The sequence below is a fragment of the Periplaneta americana genome, chromosome 17, assembly GCF_040183065.1.
Source record: "Periplaneta americana isolate PAMFEO1 chromosome 17, P.americana_PAMFEO1_priV1, whole genome shotgun sequence".
In the NCBI taxonomy this organism is placed as follows: domain Eukaryota; kingdom Metazoa; phylum Arthropoda; class Insecta; order Blattodea; family Blattidae; genus Periplaneta; species Periplaneta americana.
The window spans coordinates 4,067,170-4,092,840 of NC_091133.1; the positions used below are offsets into that span (position 1 = coordinate 4,067,170).

At 36.8% G+C, this 25,671-nt stretch overlaps 1 protein-coding gene across 2 annotated transcripts; it reads right to left on the reverse strand.

Moving 5' to 3' along the window:
- Positions 1-1,686: 1,686 nt before the first annotated feature.
- Positions 1,687-25,671, reverse strand: LOC138692565 (zinc finger protein OZF-like). 2 transcript variants are annotated; one of them, XM_069815544.1, is made up of 6 exons: positions 25,611-25,671; positions 15,277-15,387; positions 13,221-13,331; positions 12,712-12,825; positions 10,556-10,638; positions 1,687-8,203 (listed from the first exon to the last, which is right to left on the reverse strand). In XM_069815544.1, exons 2-6 carry the CDS (start codon positions 15,328-15,330, stop codon positions 7,189-7,191), a joined length of 1,377 nt encoding a protein of 458 aa, XP_069671645.1. In that variant the 5' UTR covers positions 15,331-15,387; positions 25,611-25,671; the 3' UTR covers positions 1,687-7,188. The 2 variants fall into 2 exon arrangements, with proteins under 2 accessions (XP_069671645.1, XP_069671644.1); XM_069815543.1 differs by lacking the exons at positions 13,221-13,331; positions 15,277-15,387; positions 25,611-25,671 and having other exon boundaries at positions 12,712-12,769.

Sequence of the window (25,671 nt, forward strand, 5' to 3'; positions counted from 1 at the left end):
TAATCCAAGAAATGTACCTTCAGACTAATTGAACAGCCCAAATCCTTGAATTTCATCAAAACGTTTTCCACTATACACTTAAAATTATGGTGCTTGTAGTGTCCAAGAAATTGCTATGCAAATTATTTGGATGCTCTACAAGCTTCTTTCTCAATAGTTTCCATTTTTGTTTCGAATACTTCGTCTGAAGTGTTTCCGAATATTTGGACCCACGAAAACACCCCCTTCACTTTTGCTTCTGAGTCCCTGAAATTTACTGCGCAAGTATTGAAAACACTCTCCTTCGTGTGGCATGGCCTTCACAAACAATTTCATTAGTCCAAGCTTTACATGAAGTGGTGGAAGGAGAACTTTTCTTCGATCAACCAAACTTTCTCGTAAGTTATTTTCGCTTCCAGGTTCTAAATTTATCCTAGGTAGCCACTCTCTTTTCATCCAGTGCTGACTGCTACCTCTGTCCCATAAACAGAGGAATTTAACGTAGCCTCCCTGTTGTCCAATAAATATGGTAATAACTTTTAAATTGCCGCATATCATTGTATTTCAGTTTGGAGAGAATTAATGCTAAGTTTTCATAGCACAGAATGTCCTACTGGCATGAGGCGAACTTGTTCTCATTGCAAAGAAGTGGGCCTACTGCTTTGAGGCTCCTTTTAGAGGAATCAATAAAAAAACCTCCATTCATTGACATCACAATGAATGTTAAATTCCTTAAACAGTCCAACAGTCCACACATGTGGAGTAACGGTTACGTGCCTGGTCGCGAAACTAGTGGCCCGGGTTCGATTCCCGTTTGGGACAAGTTACCTGGTTGAGGTTTTTTCCGGGCTTTTCCCTCAACCCAGTATGAGAAAATGCTGAGTAGCTTTCGGTGCTGGACCCCGGACTCATTTCACCAGCATTATCACCTTCATCTCATTCAAACGCTAAATAATTTCAGATGTTGATAAAGCATCGTAAAATAACCTACTAAAACAAACGGTCCAATAATATCACTACAGTACACCAGGCCATTTTCCTGTGAAAAGTAAGATGTGAAATTTCTTTTTCCTATAACTGATCCATGAGAAAGATGTTCCAGGAGCCAATACAGTTTTCTTTAACCTGGAACCTAATGCAACTGCTGAATCTTTACAGGGACCTAAGCCTCTAACCAAGTTATACAATTCAGTCTGTGAATAAATTTGGGGCTCTCTACTGTCTATAACTACGAACTCTTCGTCAGATTTCCCAGATTCATTCTCAGAGTCATCAAATATGTCTTCTAGTTTATCCAGGGGTGAAGAAGGTACAGGTATACCTGGTTTATGACGCACAGGCCGTTAACAACAGTGCATCATATACAGTCAGAATTCTTTCACATTGTTGTGCAAAAAACGAAGATTAAGAAACACAAGTATTAGGGGAACTGGGGGGGGGGGGGGGGAATGACGGTCACTTAAGCAGAATAGTCATTTACGGCATGTATTTTACCTGACGAAGTAAAATAAATGCACTGTAATATTCTTCGCTTATTGTAGTTTTGGTATGATAAATTACATGACTTCATTCAAATTTAAAAAACTGAGTAAATATAGAAACTCAAAACGCTGCTCTGACCGCCATTACCCACTCCTGTGGGTAATGACGGTCACCATTACAATACATAAGAATAAAGAACTATATGCAACATTAAGTGTAATTTTGTTTTAATAATACAGTTATCAGCTACAAATAAGTGAATAGCATTATAATGAACGTACCAGAACAAAATTATGATCAAATACAAATTTGTTCAATAATTAATTAACATATTCAAAACAATTAAGATAACAAAGTTCAAATGGTTAAATTTACAATATCTAGGAAGAAATAATTATTGAACACAACAAATAAGGTAACAAGAGTTAGTAAAATAATTAACAAAACTTACAATAATACATATACAATAATAAATGTACAATAATGCAATTAATACAGTAATTACTACAATAATTAAAAAAAAAACATGAGAAATTAATCACCATATGAAGAACATGCTAGATTTACATTTGTTATTTACCAGAAAGTTTATTGTCTTGCTTTACTTTTTTGAGACATATATCGCACATGTAGTTCTCTGGATCAACCCACCCACTGCATTCAGAATGTGCCCATAGCCCGCGGGTTGTGCATCTATACCAGAGTTCGCCATCTCTACCAAACTCATTGCAAATCAAACATTGCTCACATTCTGATTCTATTGGTATATCATCATCCGAATTGTCATCACAAACTGGTTCCTCGTCCAATTCACTGTCAGAATCAAATATTTTGTTTAGATTTCTACGGTAACGCTTCTTTTGTTTGGTTTTATGGGCTACAGTAACTTTGTTTTGACTTGAGACTTTCTTCTTATTTCTCTCTTCTCTCTTCCGTTTTTTGTCTTCTAAGACAGCTTTCACCGGAGTTTTTGTGAAAATCTGGGATTGCTGTTTGCTTCGTTCTCTGCAGATTCCGACATTATTTTTGTTAGGTCTGGAAGGCAATGGCGATACTGTTTCAAACGGAAGATAGCATTTAGAGGGACCTGGTTGAGGACTGACTGTGGGATCTTTACGATCTGACTCTGGAATCCCTCCCGGCAGATTCGGAATTTTTTGTGAGCAAAATTGATTTGAGACTGGGCGTGGAGAGGCTGCAATGTGGTTCGGGATAGCTTGTAGAGAGGGTGTAGGGTGATTGGGAACTAATTGTGAACTGGAACTAGAGTGGTTAGGAAGTGGTTCGGAAGTATTTGCCGGCTGATTGGTATCTGGTTGGGAAATGCTACTTCCGATGAAGTCTTCATCGCAAAATATGTTTGGGTCTAGAGGATATATTCCAGACGCTCTAAACCCAGACACAGCCTTTGCAATAGTTGCTACATTAGAGTAGGCTTTATTGAACAATCCAGCAATGTTATCGGGTCTGATCATTTTCTGAAAATTACTTTTCATGAAAAGATCACACTCTTGGCTGTATGCCTTCTTCAGAGGCCCAAAGAACGTTACATCCAGAGGCTGGACCCGATGAGAAGTGTGAGGTGGAATGGAAACTACCACTATGCCATGCTTTTTACAGAATTCATATGCCTCGAGTGTCATGTGGCTATAGTGGTTGTCGAGGAGTAGGAGGACAGGATTCTCATTGCTGCACTTGACAAATTTTGAAAAGTGTTCCAACCACTGCAAATAAAGGTGCTCATTGGTCCAATCGTTTTTTGAGCAGCAATAAAATTCCCCAGGTGGTCCATCTTTTTCCAGTGTCGGACTCATTCTCGCTCGTGGAAATATGAACATAGGAGGTACGAAAGTACCAGCAGCGTTCATTGCACAGATAATCGTGATATTTTTTCCACGTTCCCAGCTGGTGACGGATCCCACACGTTTCTGACCCTTTGGAGCCATAATATTTCCCGGTTCCTGGACAGTCCCGATGCCCGACTCATCAATATTATATACATTGACGGGAGAGAAGTTATATTTATCCATCACTTCTCCCAAATTGGAAAAAATATGCCCATTTCGGTTCTGTTGAAGCCCTTCACACGACTCATGCTCGTGGCTTCAGGTTTCCTGACGGAAATAGTTGGATTCCTTTGAAGAAATCCATTTAACCAGTCCCGACCAGCCATGCAGGAATGCTTGTTAAAATTGTGTTTGATTCCATTGCGTTCCGTGAATTCATATGCAGCGCGACAAAGATCAGGAGGACTTAGACCATAGAACATATTCGCTAATACCTTTAAATGATTAGCGATTTCCTCCTCTTGTCTTGAGAACACAGGCGACCGTCCAAGTGATGGTTCACTGAAAACTCCTTTCTGTATTCTTTCCTGAAGAGAACTGAAGGGGATTCCAGTACTTTTGGAAACAGCACGGATCGAGGCACCTTCGCGGACTTATTTTATGGCAGTTTCCAGAAGTTCCTGACTCCATTTCCCTCGTTCTGTTTTTCTTTGGTAATTTCGAGGCATCTAAATCAATTCGAAAGAGTATATATTATATAAAATCACTCCTAATTGTCTGTGAAAATAATTTTGAAATCTTTGTCATACCAATTATCCTTCAATAAATTATAAAACTTGAATCAGTGAATGAATGGATTGGCTAATGAATTAATTAGTTATCTTATACGTCTTTCGCCATATTGATAATTGTTTAAATTTTAATACAAATCGCCTGTCGATATTGTATGTGATTGAAAATGAATTGATTCTACTAGGGTTAATTATTGCGGGAAATGCCGGTCACACGCGGGGTAATACCAGTCACCGTGACCGGCATTCCCCCCGCGCGCCATTTTCACTTTCACGGAATATGAAGCCTAACAGCAACTTACGAATGAAATCATTCACAAACTAAAATATATCTCACATCATGATCTTTCAAAAGAAAATGTTTAACAAGCTGTAAATTTAAAGTATTCGGTACTTACTGTGGCTTTTAAGTAGGGCTGGTATTATAACAAAACTGCAGAAAACACTTTTCGTGACGCCAACACAATCGTTGTTTACCTAGCACTGCCAGTCGCTTTCGTGGTAACTTTCGAGGGGTAACGGAGATGGCAGCACTTGTCAGAAGCGAGAATGAGCAGTCAGAGCTGAAATAAGTGCCTGACCGGTATTGCCCACTGACCGTTATTACCCCCGGCTCCCCTATGTCGGAAAAATTTAGTTGTTCCATAGACATAAAAATTAAAATATTAATTTGTGGGAAAATGGTGGGTGATGCAAATTTTTAAGTATTTTTTTCTGATGTCAGCTCACATAAGTCTGTAGAAATCAACTATTACTGTCAAAACAATTCTTCCATTGCAGGCCTGTGTAATCCAATTTTGTGGTACTTAGTAAAAAAAATGAATTCAACATAAACTTAAAACTATGTGTCTTTAGTTGATCTTGTAGTTATATTTTATATTAATTTTATGTAATAATTGTCTCATGTTATTTAATAAACAAATTTAAAAGCTTATAATAGAATGAATGTTATCAACAAACTTTGTAGCGGTACAAAATAATCCTGAAGTCGAATCAAAACAGCATTGTCAGATGAAATATGCTTGAGGAAATGAACATAATGACTTGAGATAGTAGATTATGGAAATTGCCCTCAGTCCAGATATATCACACTTAGGAAATGCAAAATTAAATCTTCTAGTAAAATTGTGAACTGATGAAAAGTTACCCCAAATGACTGTATGTAGTTGGTCACTAGGTTCATTAATATATAGCCTATCTTCAAATACATTCTCCTCAATTTCCCCTCTCTGTATATTACGATTTTAATTAAACTGAGGGATATTATTTCAGTTTTCTTTATTGACGTGGAACGTTTAAGTGGGTATCTATTAGGGAAGGAAGTCCGTTGCAATTTGTGGAACACACTGCTTACTACTGCAAGAGGGACGTCCACTTTCTAATATCCTTGCTATTTTATTTGTAAAAACTTTCTCAGTCCAACTATTGGTATATTTGTCATTAGTGCGACATTCTGGTTTTATGTCCCTAAGCGCAAGTTGAATTAAATGTACATTTGTTGATCACCACAAAATTCAGACCAATTCTGGCACAATTCGCTTTCACATAACGGCTATTAACTAAAACAATTATTGTCCAAATCATGCGACTGTTTATCGATGCGTTTAATCGATACATAAATTGATAATTATCGAAAATCCGAGGATCTTTTGCTTATCATTCTATTGGAGTCACGTCCATCTTACCTTAACATAAAAAATATGTTTTACGTTCGTCTTATATTCCGATTGCACTGTGATCGGCTGCCCCCACTTACCAGAATCGAACCGAATCGAAGGATATTGTCGTGTAAAATGGATCGCATAAAGCTTTAGCACAGTTATGTGATTAGACGGAAAGAGAAAAAATACATCAAAGGGGATACTGGAGTAATGATATTTTCGTTTAGGGATATAACCAACATGGAGAATAATCTACTTTATTTCACTATATTCCGAGAGATGAAACAAAATTCCGTTCTATAGCACTTAGTTTGATTTTATTTTTTACCTGATGTTTCCATTACTTATTTCGCGTCAAGCATTATCACGGGAATAATTATTGCAGTAATAATTTTTTGTTGTACAACAGCGAATAATCCTGAACAAAATTTATTAATATTCCTTCATTCATATTATTAGATAGTAGTTTTCTGTATATCCTACGTACTATACATTCCAATAAACACATTTTATTACGCTACCAAAAATGGACATGGCTCTTTTTTTTCACGAAGGCATCACGAGAACATATGATCATACCCGAAACAAGAAATTCTACTCTGGCAGAATCGAAATGAACAGAATTTCTCTTCACAATGTACATATGTAAATGGAAGATAGCAGAAAGCAGCGCGTCGAATCGAATCTAATTGAATTCATGAATATTTGTTCCACTGCTGGAACAGAATTTGTTTCGGGTATGACCGTATGTTCTCGTGAAGCATTCGTGAAAAAAGGGCCATATCCATTTTTGGTAGAGCAATTTTTTATTGAAAGCTATAACTGAAATAGTATGTGTACAGAAAATTACAAATTCAATAACATGAACGAAGAACATTTAATAAATTTTGTTCAGAAATGTCCACTACAGTATGACAAAACACAAAAGAACTAATGTAATAATTATCCCCGTGATAATTCTTGACGCGAAATATGTAAATTAACGGAAACACCAGGTAAAGACTAAAATCCAAAGCAGCACTAAAGAACGAAATTTTTCTTATCTCTGAGAATATAGTCAAACAAAATCAATATTCTCCATGCATCCATTATTTCCTTCTCTCGTTATGAATATTTATTTCGTCCCTTTACGTCTTTTCACATAACTGTGCTACAGCCAATATATGATCCTTTTTAATCTGGTTCGATCGTTGGAGATGTTCGATTCCACGAAGTGGAGCGGACCTTATTGACTGTACAAAACATTTTCTATAAACATCGAATAAGAATCATTGTCTAGACAGTAGGTGCACGTGCATTCAATGTCACAACTACCGAGAAAAAAAGATTTCCCCAAAATATTTCATTAGAATAGCGTGAATTGTGAGATCAGGGACTTTACATAATATTTCCCTCAAACATGAGGAGACTTCAATTGCATCTCGGTAGAATGGGTACCTATTGAGTTAATCTGACTCTACAAAACACTCTGGAAAACATAGCCCACAATCATCGCGTTTGAATCTCGCTAGAATGTATTCGTTCATGCCTTTTGAAATGACTCGATCGAGCAAAACTTTTCCCACAAATATTGCATTTGAACGGCTTCTCGCCGGTATGTGAACGTGCATGCTCTGTGAGAATTCCCGACTTTATAAAACATTTCCCACAAAAACCGCACTTAAATGGCTTCTCGCCAGAATGCTTACGTGCATGCACTGTCAGATCTCCCGAATGTGCAAAGCACTTACCACAAACAACGCATTTGAATGTTCTCTGGCCAGAATGCGTACGTATATGCCCTTTGAGATAACCAATTTCAACAAAACATTTCCCACAAATATCGCATTTGAATGTTTTCTCCCCAGAATGTATTCGAACATGTCTTCTGAAATGACTCGACTGCCCAAAACATTTGCCACAAACATTGCATTTGAATGGCTTCTCCCCAGAGTGCGTACGTGCATGCTTATTTAGATCACCAGATTGTACAAAACATTTTGCACAAACGCTGCATTTGAATGCTTTCACTCCAGAATGCTTACGTGCATGCAGTGTGACATCACGCATCTGAAAGAACCATTTTCCACAATCATCACATCTATATGGCTTGTCGCCAGAATGCCTGCGTGTATGCATTTTCAGTTGACGATTCCTTGTAAAACGTTTCCCACAAACTTCACAAGTGAATGGCTTCTCTTGTGCGTGAGAGATTACATGGGATCTGAGATACTTTTTACGTAGAAAGTATTTCCCACAGGTATCGCACTCAAATTTCTTCTCGGCGGTGTGGGTTCGCAAGTGCATTCTCTGGCTTTGGAGAGTCCGTAATGCCTTGCCACAAATATTACACTTAAAGGATCCTTCATCAGATTGTGTGTTCAAGTGACTCTTTCTTCTGAAGCATTGTTCGTTACTCTCGTACTTAGGTCCACTTCCTCTGACTGGATTCTCTGAGGAAAGAGAACTTTTACGTCGTTTACATTTCACCTGTGACGTTCCATTCCCCTCAATGTTCAAAGAGCTGTAATCAAAACATCTCTTTAGTGATAGTTATCACCATCACTTCAATAAAGGGAATCAACATTGTCACTAAACAAACGCAGCCCTACAATAAACTGTTAAGAACATGTAAGGATTTGCAGAGAACATACTCTTAGGGATGTTGGACAGGTATGATGCTAGAACCAGACCAGCGAATTAATGAAAAATACAGACAGTTGGAGATAAATAGGGAAACCACATGAACACGCGAATCATCTGAACCTCAAAATTTAAATCGGACCTGAAAGTGATGCTTGCGTTTACTACGAAGTAAGTGTTACTTTTGTTGTGCCCAAGGATTATGATAAGCAATCATAACATTGTTATGACCATAAGCAATATATTTTCACTTTATTTGAAAGTAATGAAATCGTACTTATTAAAGCATTCAGATATGCTTTGACATATGACAGAGATCGCTTCTTGTTTCGACAGATTACAGACTACAGTTTAGCTAACTCATCAAAGTCAGAGTCCAGTCCTTGAACAAGACAGGAAATGCGTACGCTTGCATTTTAGCACAAAGTCATTCTTAGCAACAGCTGACAAATACATAGATTATACACCGTCTCTCGCGAGACATTTAATTGGCGAATCATTCCGAAGTCTCAATTTCTATTGGTCAAGTCAAAAACTGAGATTCGATCGTCAGAGATCCTTAAATCTGTATTGTTCCAAGTGACAACAGGAAATGCCGATCTGAAATAATGGTAAGAACCAGAAGCGTGGTGTTTGGTGAGTGCAATACCGTCTTTTAGAAGATTCGCGGTTAGAATGGCGTCACTCTGTTACGTCACAAAGGACGCGGTTCGAGAACTTATAAATGGACATGAAACGTCCAAATCGCGGTCATTAGTTATTGGTCAAGACAGCGGTCAGGCAGTAGCGGTCGTAACTTCCCGACGTCCAGAAAGAAGTTCAGAAAATGGCATCATTTGCGAACAGCATCAGGGTTCGCTCTACAGTCAACTGTAAGTAAAGTCAACAGTTCAATTTTGTACTTTAAATTTAACTAGTTCATTTTGGTACTTTAAAATTAACAGAAATTTTCATACTTTCTAAATCGTTCAATCTCAATATTCAATATTCTATCTGTAGTATATTGATATCTTGTTAATAAACTTAGTAATAGTGAATTTCTACACTTGTGATTATTTCGAAAGCCTGAGATCACTTTCTAAGTAGGAATCCCTCCTATCCTTAAGCAAGTCATGGCAAGTGGCACGACAAAATACTGGTGTCAGATATGATAGGGCTGAACAATAAATTTTGGTGTCAGATATGGTATAATAAATACTGGTGTCAGATATGACAGGGCTGAACAATAAATTTTGGTGTCAGATGTGGTATAATAAATACTGGTGTCAGATATGTTGTTGTTGTTTTCTAATGCCAGGCGTTTGACAATAAAGTCATTTGACCTCTTGCACTCCAATATTTTTCAAAGATATTATCATGACTAGCCACTGAAGCACAGATTTTGAGGTGTTCCGAATCCATTTCTTGGTTTGAATTGCACAATGGGCAGTTAGGGGACTGATATATTCCAATTCTATGCAGGTGTTTGGCCAAACAATCATGGCCTGTTGCCAATCTAAATGCAGCCACAGACGATTTTCGTGGTAAATCGGGAATCGTGGATTTTGATGCAGAGAGTTCCATTTTTTCCCTTGGGATTGAGTTATCAAATTTTGTTTGTTGAAGTCTAAGTATGTAGATTTAATAAATCTCTTCACAGAGTAATACGTAGATTTAGTAACAGGTCTGTAAGTAGCAGTGCTGCCCTTCTTTGCTAAAGATATGTGGTACAACACATTCATAGTGCTTTTGTGTTGTGTTGTGAAAGGTTTGCCAAAACGCTACAACATCGGCTTCCCATGTCGGTAACGGTGGCCAGTTCGAATAATGGCAGCTTTATTTCGTGTTTGTGGTGAACAAAACTGTGTTACCATGTTAAGGATTTGCGAGAAATACTTCTTATCCGAATAAGTCCCATTACAATGATCACTAGACACGGATGTTAAGCACTAGCAACTTATATCACAGGGGTTTAAAGAGGCACTAGTGATCTTAAAACTAGGTAGAAAAAACTATATTAAAATCTGAAGATTGGAGGAGAAAAAGCGCAAATATATTTTACTGTACTTGCGTCTAATGTTACGAATACCTATCTAAAACACCTAATGTAACGGAAAATAAATTAAACAGGTTGTGAAGGTTAAATTATGGATTCAGACACATACCCAGAATTATGTAATAATGACAAGAATTAATGTTCTGTGTTATTATTTAATTACACCTGATAAATGAAGTACAAATTAACCACACTCACCTCCCAGTCAAGACTTCAGATTCCCCTGACACTAATTCCAGCTCTTTCTCTTCTTTTCCATTGACCATGCCTGTTGTCTCTTCCTGAAAATATTAAATACAACAGAGAAGATAAAGACACACGTAGGGGTGTTGAAAAGCGACTCAAATACAGACTAGCTGCCGAAGTGACCTTATTGCCACTGCAGTTTGCATTTATTGAGTGTTCTCTCGCATTCAAATAGAATGTGTGGTGGTGATATTAAATGACGCCACATTACCTCCTTGAAAACTAATACAACTTTTCAGTATTGCACTGCGCTTGTTTGGTTACCAGACATAAAGTCCAGGATTATAATGTCCATGGAATAATGTCCACGTTCAAAATGTCAATGTTAAATCGTCCAGAGTCAAAATGTACACAGTTCTATAATGTCCACTTCACTCTGATGTTCAGAGTCAAAATGTCCATAGCTCTATAATGTACACTATATCCATTGTTCATGGTAATTATAGTAACCTATGTAAAAATTTTAAAATGCAGAAGTAATCAGAACCAAGCTTCTTAAAGACAGAACAAAATCCTCGGTTAGTGCCATCACAGAAGGGTAAGCCGCTTCTTTCTTTTCATGGATACCTGTACCAACATCATGACTTTAATAGAGATAGGACAAAAATATATTGGCGATACAGGAACATGAACCTCCCAAGCCTGGAAGGCATGCAGCACACAAACAACGCGGTAGAAGACTGGCACAATCTTCTTCAACGCGTGATGGCTGTACATCCATCCACTTGGCGATTTGTACAGTGCCTAAAGCGCGAAGAAAATGGAATTTGGACACAAATATTGCAAACAAGAGTGAGGCATACACAAATTAAAGAGCCGGGAATGAAACGTATTTGACAAATCAAAGACAAATTCTCCAAATTGTGAGAAACTACAACAGGTACAAAGAAAAGGAAAAATTTTCTTAAATCTTAAAAGTATTAGTTACCATGTTAAAAGTGGGGCTCCCGATGATTAATAACTTATTTGCACGAGTTATAGAATAAAATTTATTGTCCTGTGCACTTGAGGCAAGTTACTTGTAAGAAGTGAGGAAGATCATTCCTCTTGATTCTGTGACAAGAAGAAATTTTAAAAAGGAAATAAATGAATTAAAAGATAATAAATTGTAGGTACATTACATTGAATAGTGATAGGTAGCAATTTATCCACTCTTAAGGCTGGTTCACAATAAACCGGGACGGTTCACAATTAACTATTGTGAATGCTCATATTTAAATACATTTATTTTAACATTACTTCTGTTCTCATTATCGTTTCTGTTCCCGGTTTATTCTGAACCAGCCTTTAAGGCTCATTCACAATGAAAATTAAACATAACGTAAGCGTTAACTTAAGAATGTAAACGTTACAGTAAAATCAAGAAGTCATACCATCATTTACGATGGGAACATAAACATAACCGCAAACATACTGGGTAACCATGGAAACATAACGACGCCATTTCCTCATATTCTGTCGTATACTTCAGCGCTCCTCGATTTTGTTCTGTTTGCAAATCACATAAGCATAAGCATGAAAGTTTGGAGTTTGCAAACTTTCATGTTAACGTCTTATGGTAATGTTTATGTCAATGCTTATGTGAATAATTGTAAATCATCCAATTTGGTAGCCTGGGCGCGAACTTCTGTGTTTATGAATAATTTCAAGGAAAAATTGTTCCTGAGCTACCCCAGGAACTATACCCGACACCGTCACAATTTTTTCTGCTTTACAGGGAGCTACTACCTGAAAGCTAGATTTGCATTCTGTGTTTATGTTACGGTTATGTTTAATTTTCATTGTGAATGGGCCTTTACAGTATTTAAGTAACACTTCATTCTTCAGATGGCATCAAATTCAAAACAATGCTTGCCAATCTCTTTCCTCATAAAGGTATTTTTACCATAAACAAGTTTGCAGTTGGCAAAACAATTCATGAAAGAGTCCTGGGATCGAATATCACCATTCATGGTGGTCAATAATACTGTGCCAATAATAAGACAACACTGAAGGCTTAACGACACACATTAAAAATTTGTGAGGGAAAAATGTTATGACGATGTAGTTTAATGGCAGTACAAAACATCTTGAGGGTTCAGACGGGAATAATAATTAACATAACTCACCGCAGATTCACACTTCACCATAGAAGAAAATGTTATTGCCTGTGGGGATTCCTCAATTTTCAATTCCTGTTTGGCATCACAGTTGTGGGCGTTACACTTCAATAATATGTCTTCCTGCGAAATATAAATCACGAATTCGTAATTAATGAGACAGAACAGAATCAAGTTTAAAAATGTATGACATGGAAAGAAGTATCCAGTTCATTTTCTATGATAGAATAACTGGTCGAAAAAGAGCTTATAGTGTAGCAAGGGGGACAGAAGACAAGGAGAGGACAAGAAAGAAGAATTAACTGAATTTCGACTGTCAAGAATCTCGTATACGCGAGACATAACAGTTCTAATAATTCTGAGGCAATGGCCAATGCCAATCACAGTCCATCAAGCTGAGAAATGGTTAATATAATGATAACAATAATGAACACAGGATTGACAGTGAATTTCATGAAGATCGAGTTTAATGGCAGAAGATTAACATGAAGTGGCAACAATCCATAACTGTCACTTACCTCAGGTTCACATTTCATGGAAGGAAGCGCAATTGGCTCCGGGGATTTCTCTACCTTCACTTCCCATTTGACCTCAGAGTTGGGGGCATTACATTGCAATGATGTCACTTCCTGCAGAATACGAACACATCATACTTTTGTAATTAATAAGAATGAATAGAAGGTTTAATAATAAATACATTAAATTCTCGATCACATGAATGGAAATAAAACGTTCATTTTCTACATCAGTATTGTAAAGAAAACACCTTTTAGAATTTAAGGCTTTAATAAACAGAAAACCAATACAGGTTACTACAACAAACAAACACGTTGCTATGACACCAAGTAATTCATTTTCACTACATTCTTCCCCTCTTTGATGTTACTTGCTAACATAGTCATCTAGGTACTTAGGTGATACTCTTGTCCGATTAGAACGACGAAGCCGCTGTTCTTGTAGACCATTATCACTGTTGTTTTCATTCCCACCATTAACTGTAGAGTCCTGTCTTACAGGGATGCTGTTCTGTTCATCATTGACATACTCTGTGTGTTTTTCTATGAGATCCCGCTCTGTGTTGTCATTCTCATGTGGTAACATAGATAGCGATTCCTGGGCACATGGAGCTAACTGCTTTGTAGATACAGTATCTTCTCTACCATCCGAGTAGCGGACATGAGCATATTCAGGGTTCGCTTCTAGAAGTTCAACCCCATCAACCAAAGGGTAATATTTTGTAGGACGCTCATTACGTTTTAGCAACACTGGTCCAGGTGTTGTTAGCCATGTTGGTGGAGAAAAACCGTAAGATGATCTCCTGGGATGAACAAACATACGTTCGTGGGGAGTCTGGTTAGTTGCAGTGCACAGCAACGATCTTATGGAATGAAGGGCATCCAGGAGAACTGTCTCCCACTGTGATACTTCTAACTTTCTGCCTCTCAGAGCTAATAAAATAGTTTTCCATAGTATCCCATTGTACCTTTCAGCTTGCCCATTGCCTTGAGGATTATACGGAGTAGTGCGACTAGATGCTATACCATAACTTGCTAAGAAAGCTTTCAATTCATACGATATAAGGGATGTACCTCTGTCTGAATGGATGTAAGAGGGCATACCAAATATGGAGAAAAGTTGTCGTAAACATTTAATTACTGTCGAAGACTTCATATCTGAGCAAGGAAATGCGAAGGGATATCTAGAATATTCGTCCACAACTGTCAGAATGTACCGATTTCTAGTAGTTGAAGAGATTGGTCCCTTGAAGTCTATATTTAATCGTTCAAAGGGTGAGGTTGCCTTTATTAATTTTCCATTGTGTCTGAAAAATCTAGGTTTAAGTTCTGCACATACACTGCATGATGCAGTTACTTTCTTAATATCATCTAGCGAGTATGGTAAGTTTTTACTTCTTATCCAGTGATAAAGACGAGTTATTCCAGGATGGCAGAGTGCTTGATGTAATGTTCTTAGTTTTTCTCCAGGCATTTCTGTAGCAGAACATATACGGGAGAATGCATCAGCAACTGCATTTTCTCGTCCATGCCGGTAAACTATATCGTATTTATAACACGACAGTTCAAGTTGTCATCTCTTGTAAAGAAAAGACCTTTTAGAATTTAAGGCTTTAATAAACAGAAAACCAACACAGGTTACTACAACAAACAAACACGTTGCTATGACACCAAGTAATTCATTTTTACTACAAGTATAATTGTTAGAAGAAGATCCCATATTATGGAAACAGTTGCTCAACAAGCTACACGCATTATAAAAATAGAGATTTTCCAATTGTATTATATTTCTTCGAAAGAAATTTACTACATGATAAATAACAGGGCAAATAACTGAGCATCAATACACATTGCTTACAAAGTTGTAAAGTTCTTATGCTACCGAAATTAAAAATCAAATCATATTTCATCCATATAAGATTTAATTAATATTCAAGGCATAATGAAGCACTATAAAGCAATGCCAGTGAAGTTTCATGGGCTGTAGTTTAGTAGCAGAACAGAACAAAAGACTAACATTAAGAGGGTTGAAGGGGGAACAACCAATAACATCACCCACCTCAGGCTCAGACTTCATGGAAGGAAACGTAATTGGCTCTGGGAATTCCTCCATTTTCACTGCCCAGTTGACAGAGCAGCTGGAAACGTTAGACTCCACTGATATCTCTTCCTGTGGAATAAAAATAGTCTACATCATAAATGTGTGATTAAAAACCTGCAGGATACATAGCATTGTACAGTTTGAGGGAAAATGGATAACAATGAGAAATGGCGCAGGTGTTCGCACGTCTCCAAAATGTCGATCAAGATCAAATATTACATCTCACTTCCTCAATGACAATCAAGTGCAAAATAAAAAAGGTGGGAACACCACATAAGTACTGTATTAGTGATATCAAAGTGGTTCTAAATCATCACTTGATTCGTTACGATATTGTAAGTCCTCATGTTTAAAAGAAACAAATATAAAGATATTAACCCGTTAAATATTGTTATGAATCTTTATGATTTATTGCTACTGTTTTAATTGAGTGTTGAAATCCACTACTTATGCATAAGAATAGACAACAAGCTATGCTGCAAATTTGGGGACTATATAAAAATTAAGGTGACAGACAATAATTGAAGAGGTGGATTCCAAAGTGTCCTAAATCCTGTATTAAAGATTTTTGTAAGTTTATTTGACAGACTTTCCTAGGTCTTGATTTGGTTCTGTTTCAAGAAGGCATATGCAGATACTAGGGGCGTCAAATTTATTTCATTAATTTTTGTCATTTTTCTCATAACTTGTCGTTTGGACTTAGGCCAGTTTGGAATCCAGCTCTTCAATTATTTTGATATGTGTACTATACGGGAGTGATTCAGAAAGTTAGGTGCGGAATTTTTTTCAGAAAGCAATTTAGAGGAAAGTAATATTACGTGCAAGTGAAAGCACAGCTTTCAATTACTTCTCAATATTTGCTGTACCACTTTACAAACTTCGAAATTCCCTCTGCGTAAAAACTAGCTACCTAATTGTAATTGTAGTCACCCATTGACGCTCTCCTTGAGCACCTCATCCGTTTGAAACTGCTGAGATCCAAGCCATTTCTTCATGTTTGGGAACAGCTGGTAGTCACTCGGAGCCAAATCAGGACTACAGGGTGGATGATAAAACACCTCCCACTGGATCTGTCGCAGGAGGGTTTAGTGCGAGCATTGTCGTGGAACAAAACAACTCCAGAACTCAATATGTCACGTTTGTTCCTCAATTTGGTTAGTGTCTGACAATACACGCCATAGTTTATTGTTGTGCTACATTCCAGGATATCCACCTACAAGACAACTTTCTTGCTCCAAAAGACAGATGCCATGCGATTCTTGGTTGAAAATGTTTCGACAATTTTTTACTTGTGGTACCCGTCGAGCACAAAACTTGCGATAGCGTAAACTTCTCACAGAACGGTCCAACTGGTGTGCGGAAAATGTTCAGAGACTTCGAACTTAAGAAATGGCGAGTCTGACCACATCAAGTTCATCGTTCAGAACAGATGGTCGGCCACTTTGTTCGTCACGGATGTTAGCGCGTCCATCTCGGAATTCACGACACCAATGTGGAACAGTACTGTCACTCATAATGTTCTCGTACATTGCAGTAATCTCACGATGAATTGCAGCTGCCATTGTTTTGCTCACAGAACCCGTATTGCTGCACGTACCTCACACTTGGCAAAAGCTTCAATTACTGCACACATTTTTAACGCTGTCTTGGTGAGAGAAACCGTCGAATATCTCACAATGACACTGCCAGAAGCGTAGGCCTACTGAACCAAGCTACATAGTGGAACAAAGATGACTCCTGCAAGCGACAGACTTTCCGAATTACCCTCGTATATGTGCGAGTAGATAAAGGAGATATTACAGAAAAAAAGCAACACTACAGTGGATTCCTGGCCAATACAATATTTAAATATGGAAATGACTGGGCCGACGTATTCGCTGAAAATGTTGCCCAGATAACCCAAAGAACAAAATAACAAATATCTTATTTGACAGCTAAATTAAACACCAAGAATGTTACGCAAGAAGCTTACGCCGAAGATATTAAGAGCAGAATACAAGAGAGGCACTGGCAAAGGGACATCTTAGAAATACCAAATAGCCCAAGAAATGAAGCAGTCACAAAGTTCCGCTTATGCACTGGGCATGACTGCCTAGCTCAACACCTCCATCGTTTTGGCTTACTACCAGACCCAATATGTACCTTGTGTCCTCTACAAGAACACGTGAACACTGACCTCCTACTTCGCTGTCCAACCTTAACCAAAGTGAAAGAGTGTGACCGATACTGGGAGGCGAGGAATTTAATGAGACAATAAAGGGCATTTTCTTCTCCTTTTGCACTCCTTTTTTTTAAATTTTATTTTATATTGAACTTGTATTTAGAGCAAAGATGTAAGTCTCAATACCAGTCACTGAAAAATAAATAAATATTACTCTGCCTACAATCTATTAACAGTTGCCGTTGAGGAAAATTCAGCAGCATAAATCCAGCTTCTCGAATACACTGACTTGATATATAGGAACTTGAGCCAATGTTTTCATTCTCTGTCTGATTACCCACGATTCGATTTCGGAGAAACTATTAACATGAGGGAGCCTCTCTCGAACGTCAACATGCTGAACTGGAATGTGGAGAACTTACAAACGCCATCGCTTATTTACCAGCAGAAATATGATCTAATGGTTTTCACAGAAACATCCACATCACGAGATTCTACGGATGTCACATACTGGCAGTACAAACAAAAGGAAGACCGTCTGGAGGAGTATGCTGCTACAAGCCTACTCTAGAAACAAATACTATAACTTAAAAAAGGAAAACCTGCTGGTATTGAAGACAAACACACTATCAATGCTAGCGACATACAGAAGACCACAAGAGTCACAGTACATATAAAGGACTATGTAAACGTCATCATGGCTGGGGATCTGTAGAACCGCCAAGCAGAACACAAAACCGGAAATCGTAATGGAAACACTACAAGGGAAGGATGTTACTTCGTCAACAAGGCAGACATACACCAACATATAGCTGATAGACCTGATGCTCATCGGATGGGATCATATCCCTATCAAGCAAGAAGGACTGTGGACTTCAACGATAGCGCCCATACGTAAGCACATTCAGATAGAAACAAAAATCAGAATGAAAAGCAACAAGGAAAAGCAACAGGGCGGAAGTCAAGTAAGGCCTGGAATACCTAAAACGGAACGTATCAGATGTCCAAAAGGCACAAGACCGCATAAGGAAAGGAAAAGTCGAAGACGCGGAAGAAAGCACCAGAAAGCTATAACTAGCAGTAACCACTAAAAAATAGAAAGAGACAAGGCCAACCATGGTTTGACAAGGAGTGCTACAAGGCATGGAGAATATTCAAGACTCTGCATGCATCAAAAACTCGGAGACAAAATGTGCACTACAACACTATGCACAAAAGAGAAGAACATACAGAGAACTGCTACACAAAGAGTACTGAATTTCTGGAAAAAGAGGCAAACAGAATGGCCAAGGAAGCAAAGAAGAACCCCAACATCCAATAAGAAGAAACACGCCTCAGAACGAACGAGATACTGTCGGTGACTCAGGAGAAGACGAGAGCGGACTGAGGAGGAAGGGATGTGCAATATTTATACTGCAGTAAGCGGAAACAATAGGTCTCCTTCTGTTCAACTTAGCTTTAATTTCCATACGCATTGTTACTCATGTTTCCTGTACGAGTAATAACCTGGCTACTGGGATGCTTATCTGAGCGATGTTTATAATAATCAACAGCGATAGTCAAGAAGGTCACATTCTTTCCGCTTGTCTTCTCCTGAGTAACGGGCAGTACCAATGGAGAGATGGAAAGAACACATCAGCATTACCCTCAACCGAAAGCAAGCAAGAAGAGCACAAGAAGGAGCAAGAAGCGAGCCTGCAGAATCATACACGACACTAATTAGGGAGGAAGTCATAAAGACAATAACACAATGCAAAACAAGAAAGCATACGAGTACGATGAAGCTAAGCAAAAGTGCCGAATCTGCAGGAAAATTGAAAAATGGGGTTTTCGAACTTTACAGGTTTTTGTACTGTCAGGAAATCATTGGAGTAATTAACGATGTTGTATCTGCAATGACAAATGAAATATAAGCTTTTTATTTGCTCGTATCTGCACAAAATCGCTATATAAATTTAGCAAGGGTGCAGTATGCCTTTCATGCTACGCAGAAGTGCGGTATGTGAGTTGCAGATACTGCATTGTTGCTCAGTACCAAGCATATACCGCGCGCGGTCTTTCTTAGCATTGTCACACCCTTTTTATCCATATGCCGCTTTCTGGTTCAGTCTGCACCTGACAGTGTTATATTAAACACAATTAGAATTATATCTACTCCTTCTATATCCAAACAATTACTCAAATTACCTTTGGAAAAATGATCATCCAACATGACAGAAAAGGAAAATGTTAATTTAAGTGTTCCAAATCAACTTACGAATTCCAGACTGGAGGTGATCTGCTTGTAACAGCTGCAGTTAACAATGAGGTACGCACTGAAGAATTACAATTAGTACATTTATCTTAATTTTCCTTCCAACCGTTGCAGCAGGACATTATGTACGTTAACATTGATCATATTGAATTAAGTAATGATGATGCATAGAAAACATGCAAGTAGTGTAACTCACAACTGATGGGAACTTATTCTTATTATCGAAAGATAAGAAAGATGATATTAACACAGAGGAATCATTCCACACATCTGACAATTATAATATGATAATTTCTAATTTTGAAAATGCAGACACTGAATTTGATAATAGGGAAGTATTTAATATATCTGCACCTCCCAGTATCTCTCGAAATGTTGAAATAGTTAATGCTGAAGTAACTGAAAACAATACTATTATTCACAATAATGTTGAATGCGAAATAAATGTTCAAAACTGTAATTCAGTTAAACGCAGAAAGCAACCTGTATATATGACAGAAAAAGAAGCTCAAAAGCTAAAAAAGGCTTAAAGCAGACCAACAAGTTCTGGTCCCATGTGTGCAGTGTAAGAAAGCATGCGTGACAAAGGTTAGTGAAGTTCATAAGCTACACATTAATAAACAATTTTGGGGTTATTTCTGGTTTGCAAGACGCAGTTTTATATTAAACTCTTGTGAACGCATGAACGTTAAAAGGCGAACTACAGGGAGTGAACGGAACCAAAATACCTATAATATTTCTTGAATGATGGTGAGGTACGTCACGAAGTCTGTAAGGTGTTTTTCTTAATAACTTCAGGCTGCAAAAAAACCAATGATAGGGTTCTACATGATTTTCTCAGTAAAACTCCAAAGGGAAATACTGAGCCACTCGAAGATAAACGTGGTAAATCCTCTGCTGTAAATAAAGATCCACACTTTGAAATGAAAGAGCACATTGAGTCCCTTAAACCATTATTACCGCAGGGAACATGAACCAAATGTAAGGTATCTTCCCAGTGACTAACAATCGGCATGATTGCCCCCCTTTTTCTCCGTTCCATTACTCTTTCATCGTATGATGACGCAGAATATCTGCATGGAAATATCATATGTACTTCGGTACATTATAATAATATATAATATATAAAATATAATCAAACCTAACCTGTCACAGATTTGTATATACCGAACGGGTATAAGAGGACTACGAAAGGAAGTAGAGCTAGTTTAGCCCAAATAAGGATATGATCTATTATGCATAAGTTACTCATTATTATGAATAAAGATATGGGGCTATAATTAGCAATAGTACATTAGCTCCTAGTTTGTACGTCTATAAGTTAATTCCATGTGTGACTCACACTACTTTTGAGACAAGACATTCATTTGTATAGGTAATTTTAATAGTGTACGAACAAGCTAACATCAATATGACAATAGCATATGATTATATGATAAATGTTTTATTTTTTTGTATTTTTGTGCAATTGTTTATTTTCACAATGTCAGCAGTATGCATCCTAAAACTTAAATGTGACTCACTCTACACAAAAGGAAGTGAATTTTAAGAGGTGTTTAAAACTTTGTATTTCTTCATCAAAGATATTCAAAAAAATATTCTGATATGAGTAGGACATTCAGAAAGAAATGTAATTTACAAATAATAAACAAGAACACGAAAAATGAAATTGATTACTACACACAACTCAATCTTAGTGTGAGACTCTCACTGCAGCTCCCTTGTGAATCACACTACACTTCCCTGTTTGGGACATCACTGATTTGACATAGGCCAGTATGAATCTGTACAAGGACTGTTATTAATTATAAGTAAAAATGAACATTTTATTATTAGGCCTAAGCAGTTTAATATCTAAATCAGTCTTCCTAACCCATTACATAATCTATGAAACTATAATTAGAAAATACATATCTCATGCGCTGAACAAACACTGGCCCTGGTAATTTGACTGTGATGTTATTCATATCAATATCAGCTATATCATCCATTTGAGGTCATGAAAATTTGTTGAACTCTTTTTCAAATCTCAAAAATTTTACTGTAATGAAAGAACAAGATGACAAAACAACTTGTGCGATTTTGTTTGATTGTTTTCTTCCCATAAAATGGAACTAAAACCCATTCACCAATGTTTTTATTCTCTGTCTCTCTGGTATGAGAGAAGGGTTGTTACTTTGCATTTCTAAACCACTGTGATTCACAACTTCGATTCTACGGGATCTCAAATCAACAATTTTATCCTGTTTAGCGTTTCCTGAAACAATGGCACCTTTAATTCTGTAGGGCGAAATTTTCTCGTACAAGTGCATTTTCCGTGTTTCAGGGCTATTCACAATTTCAGTCTCATTTGGAGCCCAAACCCCAAACCTTGTCCAACTCGGTGACTTCAGCATTGACTTCTTCTTGTAATACAAAGAGAATGGTAACATTAGAACAAATGTTCTTAGCACATTCTGCAAACTCTTTTGCTGTTCTGAGACCTATTGTTCTTGACATAGTGGTCTCTCTGACTCTCCGTTTGATGGATCCACCAAGACCATCTTTACCATGGCTAGTAGCCGAGAAGTGTCATTGAAATTGATCAAAACACACAGTTCCAAGACACAAGGAGTATTTGTGTTTAATATCATGTGTATTTCCATCTGACTGATATATGATTTGCTTGATATGTAACTTTGGAAACATCTTATTTATTGTATCAATAATTGTATCATTGAACATTGCTACTGCATACTTATTGTCTTGCAAGTAATCGGATGCAACAGCTATGGGTAATGATGCAGAGGAGCCTTGATATTTTAGATAGGCCATGCAAGTGTAGTGTCTGCAGGAATTAGATGACCAATGCGCTGACTGTATTTCATCCTAGTACACAAAAGCATAGTTCTCACTGAAGTCAATGTGCATTAAATCTACATTGTCTTGAATATTATCCTTCAGCATTTTAAAATTTTGTGCTTGCTGCTGTTGTACAAATACATACTGGAGAAAGTTTGGGAGTTTAGTTTCTAGTTTGTGAATGATATCATCTTAGAGTACAACATATTTTTTCTCTGCCTGCTTTGTTTGTTTCATCAGAAATCCACTGTTGGTAAGATATGTCTGTGTTCCAGTCGTCATCTGATACTGAACTACAGGCAGATTGTATCAAGCTATGGAAGTCCGCCAGTTTTTCCACATTTATTACAGGTCTGTAACATGCATTCCCTAGAGAGTACAAAATCAGATGTTGAATTGGGCAAAAATGAGCACATCATCAGAAGCATGTTAATGTTTTCACGATGAACACACAAACACAGGTTCGAAGGGGTTTCAGATCTTAAACATACATGTTTTGGCCTAAGCTCACAAAATTTCCTACATCCAATAATAATTTCTGTATGTAGATTTTTAAATTCTTCGTAAGTTTCACCTAATGTAAGAAATAGGTATTGCTTTTGCGCTTTTTGTTTGCCATCCACATTGCGAATAACAGCAAAGTCTTTCAAACCTGGGCTTGGTAAGATGTTGTGTCACAATTATGAAATTGTAAAACTCTCTCTCGTGCTTTTGCTAACACGGTGTTTGAAGCACGTTTCTGAGGACTGAGTTCTGTACATGATGCACACTCATGAAAAGGTTTGCAGAAACTGCTCTACGTTTCTTGGGACAATTAGGGAGATTTTTCTTGACTTTGGCCATTGCTTTGCCATAATATGAACTACTGACTTGAAAACTTTAATAGTTGATTGATTTGGACTGGTATTTACTTGCACTTGATTCTTTTTTTTTCTCGGTATCTTCTCATTTCATCTCTTTTCTTTCTTCGTACATGTTCTTTTCACTCTATTGTCATCGTTTCCTTCTTTCTTTTTCGTGCTAAGTTCTGTTTTTCTATTTCTTTCTTTCGAAATTCTTCATACGCTACGTCCCTATGTCCTCATTCTTGCTCTTTGTTCTGCTTTACGCTGAGCAGGTGTTTTTGCCGTTACTGAAAGAAATCAATGGTAGGTATAATCCTGTTTAGAAAGTTAAACTTAATTATTCAATTCATGTTTCATTGACAGAAAACTATTGATCAATTTTGTAAAATATTATGTGCATTTATTACAAGTCGGTTAGGAACGGAAAGTAATGTCCAACTAACAATTTATTTCACATAATATCTCTTTCTTAAATGAAATCTAATTTATTCAAACTTTTGGTTGTGACTTGCTACAGCAGTGTGACTCACACTACACAAATAGTTAATAATAAAAAACAGTTCCCAATGATGATTAAATGAAAGTGACTATGTTCAACAATTGTGCCCAATGCATAGTAGGAGGAAAAATATATATATCATTTTAGTTTTAATTTTAACTTTGTTAATTAAGAAAACCGTTGGCTTTGAGTGACTCACACTACATGTTACACCTTACTTTTAATATTAAGATGTGCTAAAACAGGTCCAGATATGAAGTAACTGATTATATCTTTCAAAACTACAAGGTTAACAATTACTGAAACTGTTTTAGAAAGATCAAAATCTTATCCAGTTACCTGGAAATCAAGTTGAGAACGTTATACTTCACATGCGCAAATGTGTTCCTTACGGAGCAGCCATTGTCTTCACAGTTTGGCCAAAGTAACATGTGTCTATCCCAATTCTGTAGTTATGTTCTGAAAATTCCAAATTTGTGGGATATTTTTTCAATGAAAACATTTTAAAGATTTTTTTTTCAAAATTAGCTCTTGGTGTACATTTGCTTGGAATTACCCTATATATAGGATCTATATTAGGACCTCTTCTTTTTCTAATTTTTATAAATGACCTTGGCCCCATAATAAAAGGAATAGGTTATCCTATACTATTTGCAGATGACACAAGTATCATAATTACAGACAAGAACTTTGCCACATTCAAATATAAAACAGAAACAATTCTCCTTAAAATTTATGACTGGTTTACAACCAATAAACTAGCATTAAACATTAATAAAACTAACATAATTCAATTTAAAGCCACTTAGTAGCAGTATCTTAAAGCCAATATATTTTGCCTATTTTCATTCCATTATGTCCTACGGAATAATATTTTGGGGAAATTCTGCAGATAGTTAAATATATTCTTATTACGAAAAAGAGCCATTAGAATAATAGTTGAAGCAAAGGCTAGAGAATCATGTAGATTATTTTTTAAAAAATTAGAGATTCTGACCTTAACAAATCAATACATATACTCTCCAATAAATTTCCTCTTATGTAATAAAGAAAATTTTCCAACTAACTCAGCCATACATAGTATAAATACTCGCAGAAGGAATGATTTTCATACGCCACCATCAAATTTATCATGCTTTCAAAGGGGAGTACGTTACATGGCGATAAAAATATTCAATAGTCTTCTTGAAGACATTAAGAATCATAGCCAAAACCCTGCATTATTTAAGGTAAAACTAAAAAATTACTTAATATCTCACACTTTCTATTCTGTAGATGAATTCTTGACATTTCACAGCACTGTGTAAATATTATAGTACTATTAAATGGTAAACGTATTACATTTTATAAATTATTATTGTTATTAAGGTATTAATTCTGTACATATTTCATATTTGCATTTTATATGTACTGCATTTTATTGTTAAACTAAGAATTAGACATGTTCTTTATTCTATGCTATAAAGCAAATGTACGAATATTATGGAACGAAAAAATCTATCTATCTATTCAGTTCACCAATGAGTAATATTTGAGTCTGGGCGTCTGGGAAATACCACATTGCATTTGAAGAATTAATTCCTATTACCAATTTACAAGCTTTCTCATTGTCATTTCTGCAGCGTAAGCAAATAAGACTCGAATGATAATTACAGCGAAGGAAAAACTCGCAATACACGAAAACATACTTACCTCTATGAAGTGTTAAAATGAAAACGGACCAAATTACGAATATCAACACCTAACCGTTCTG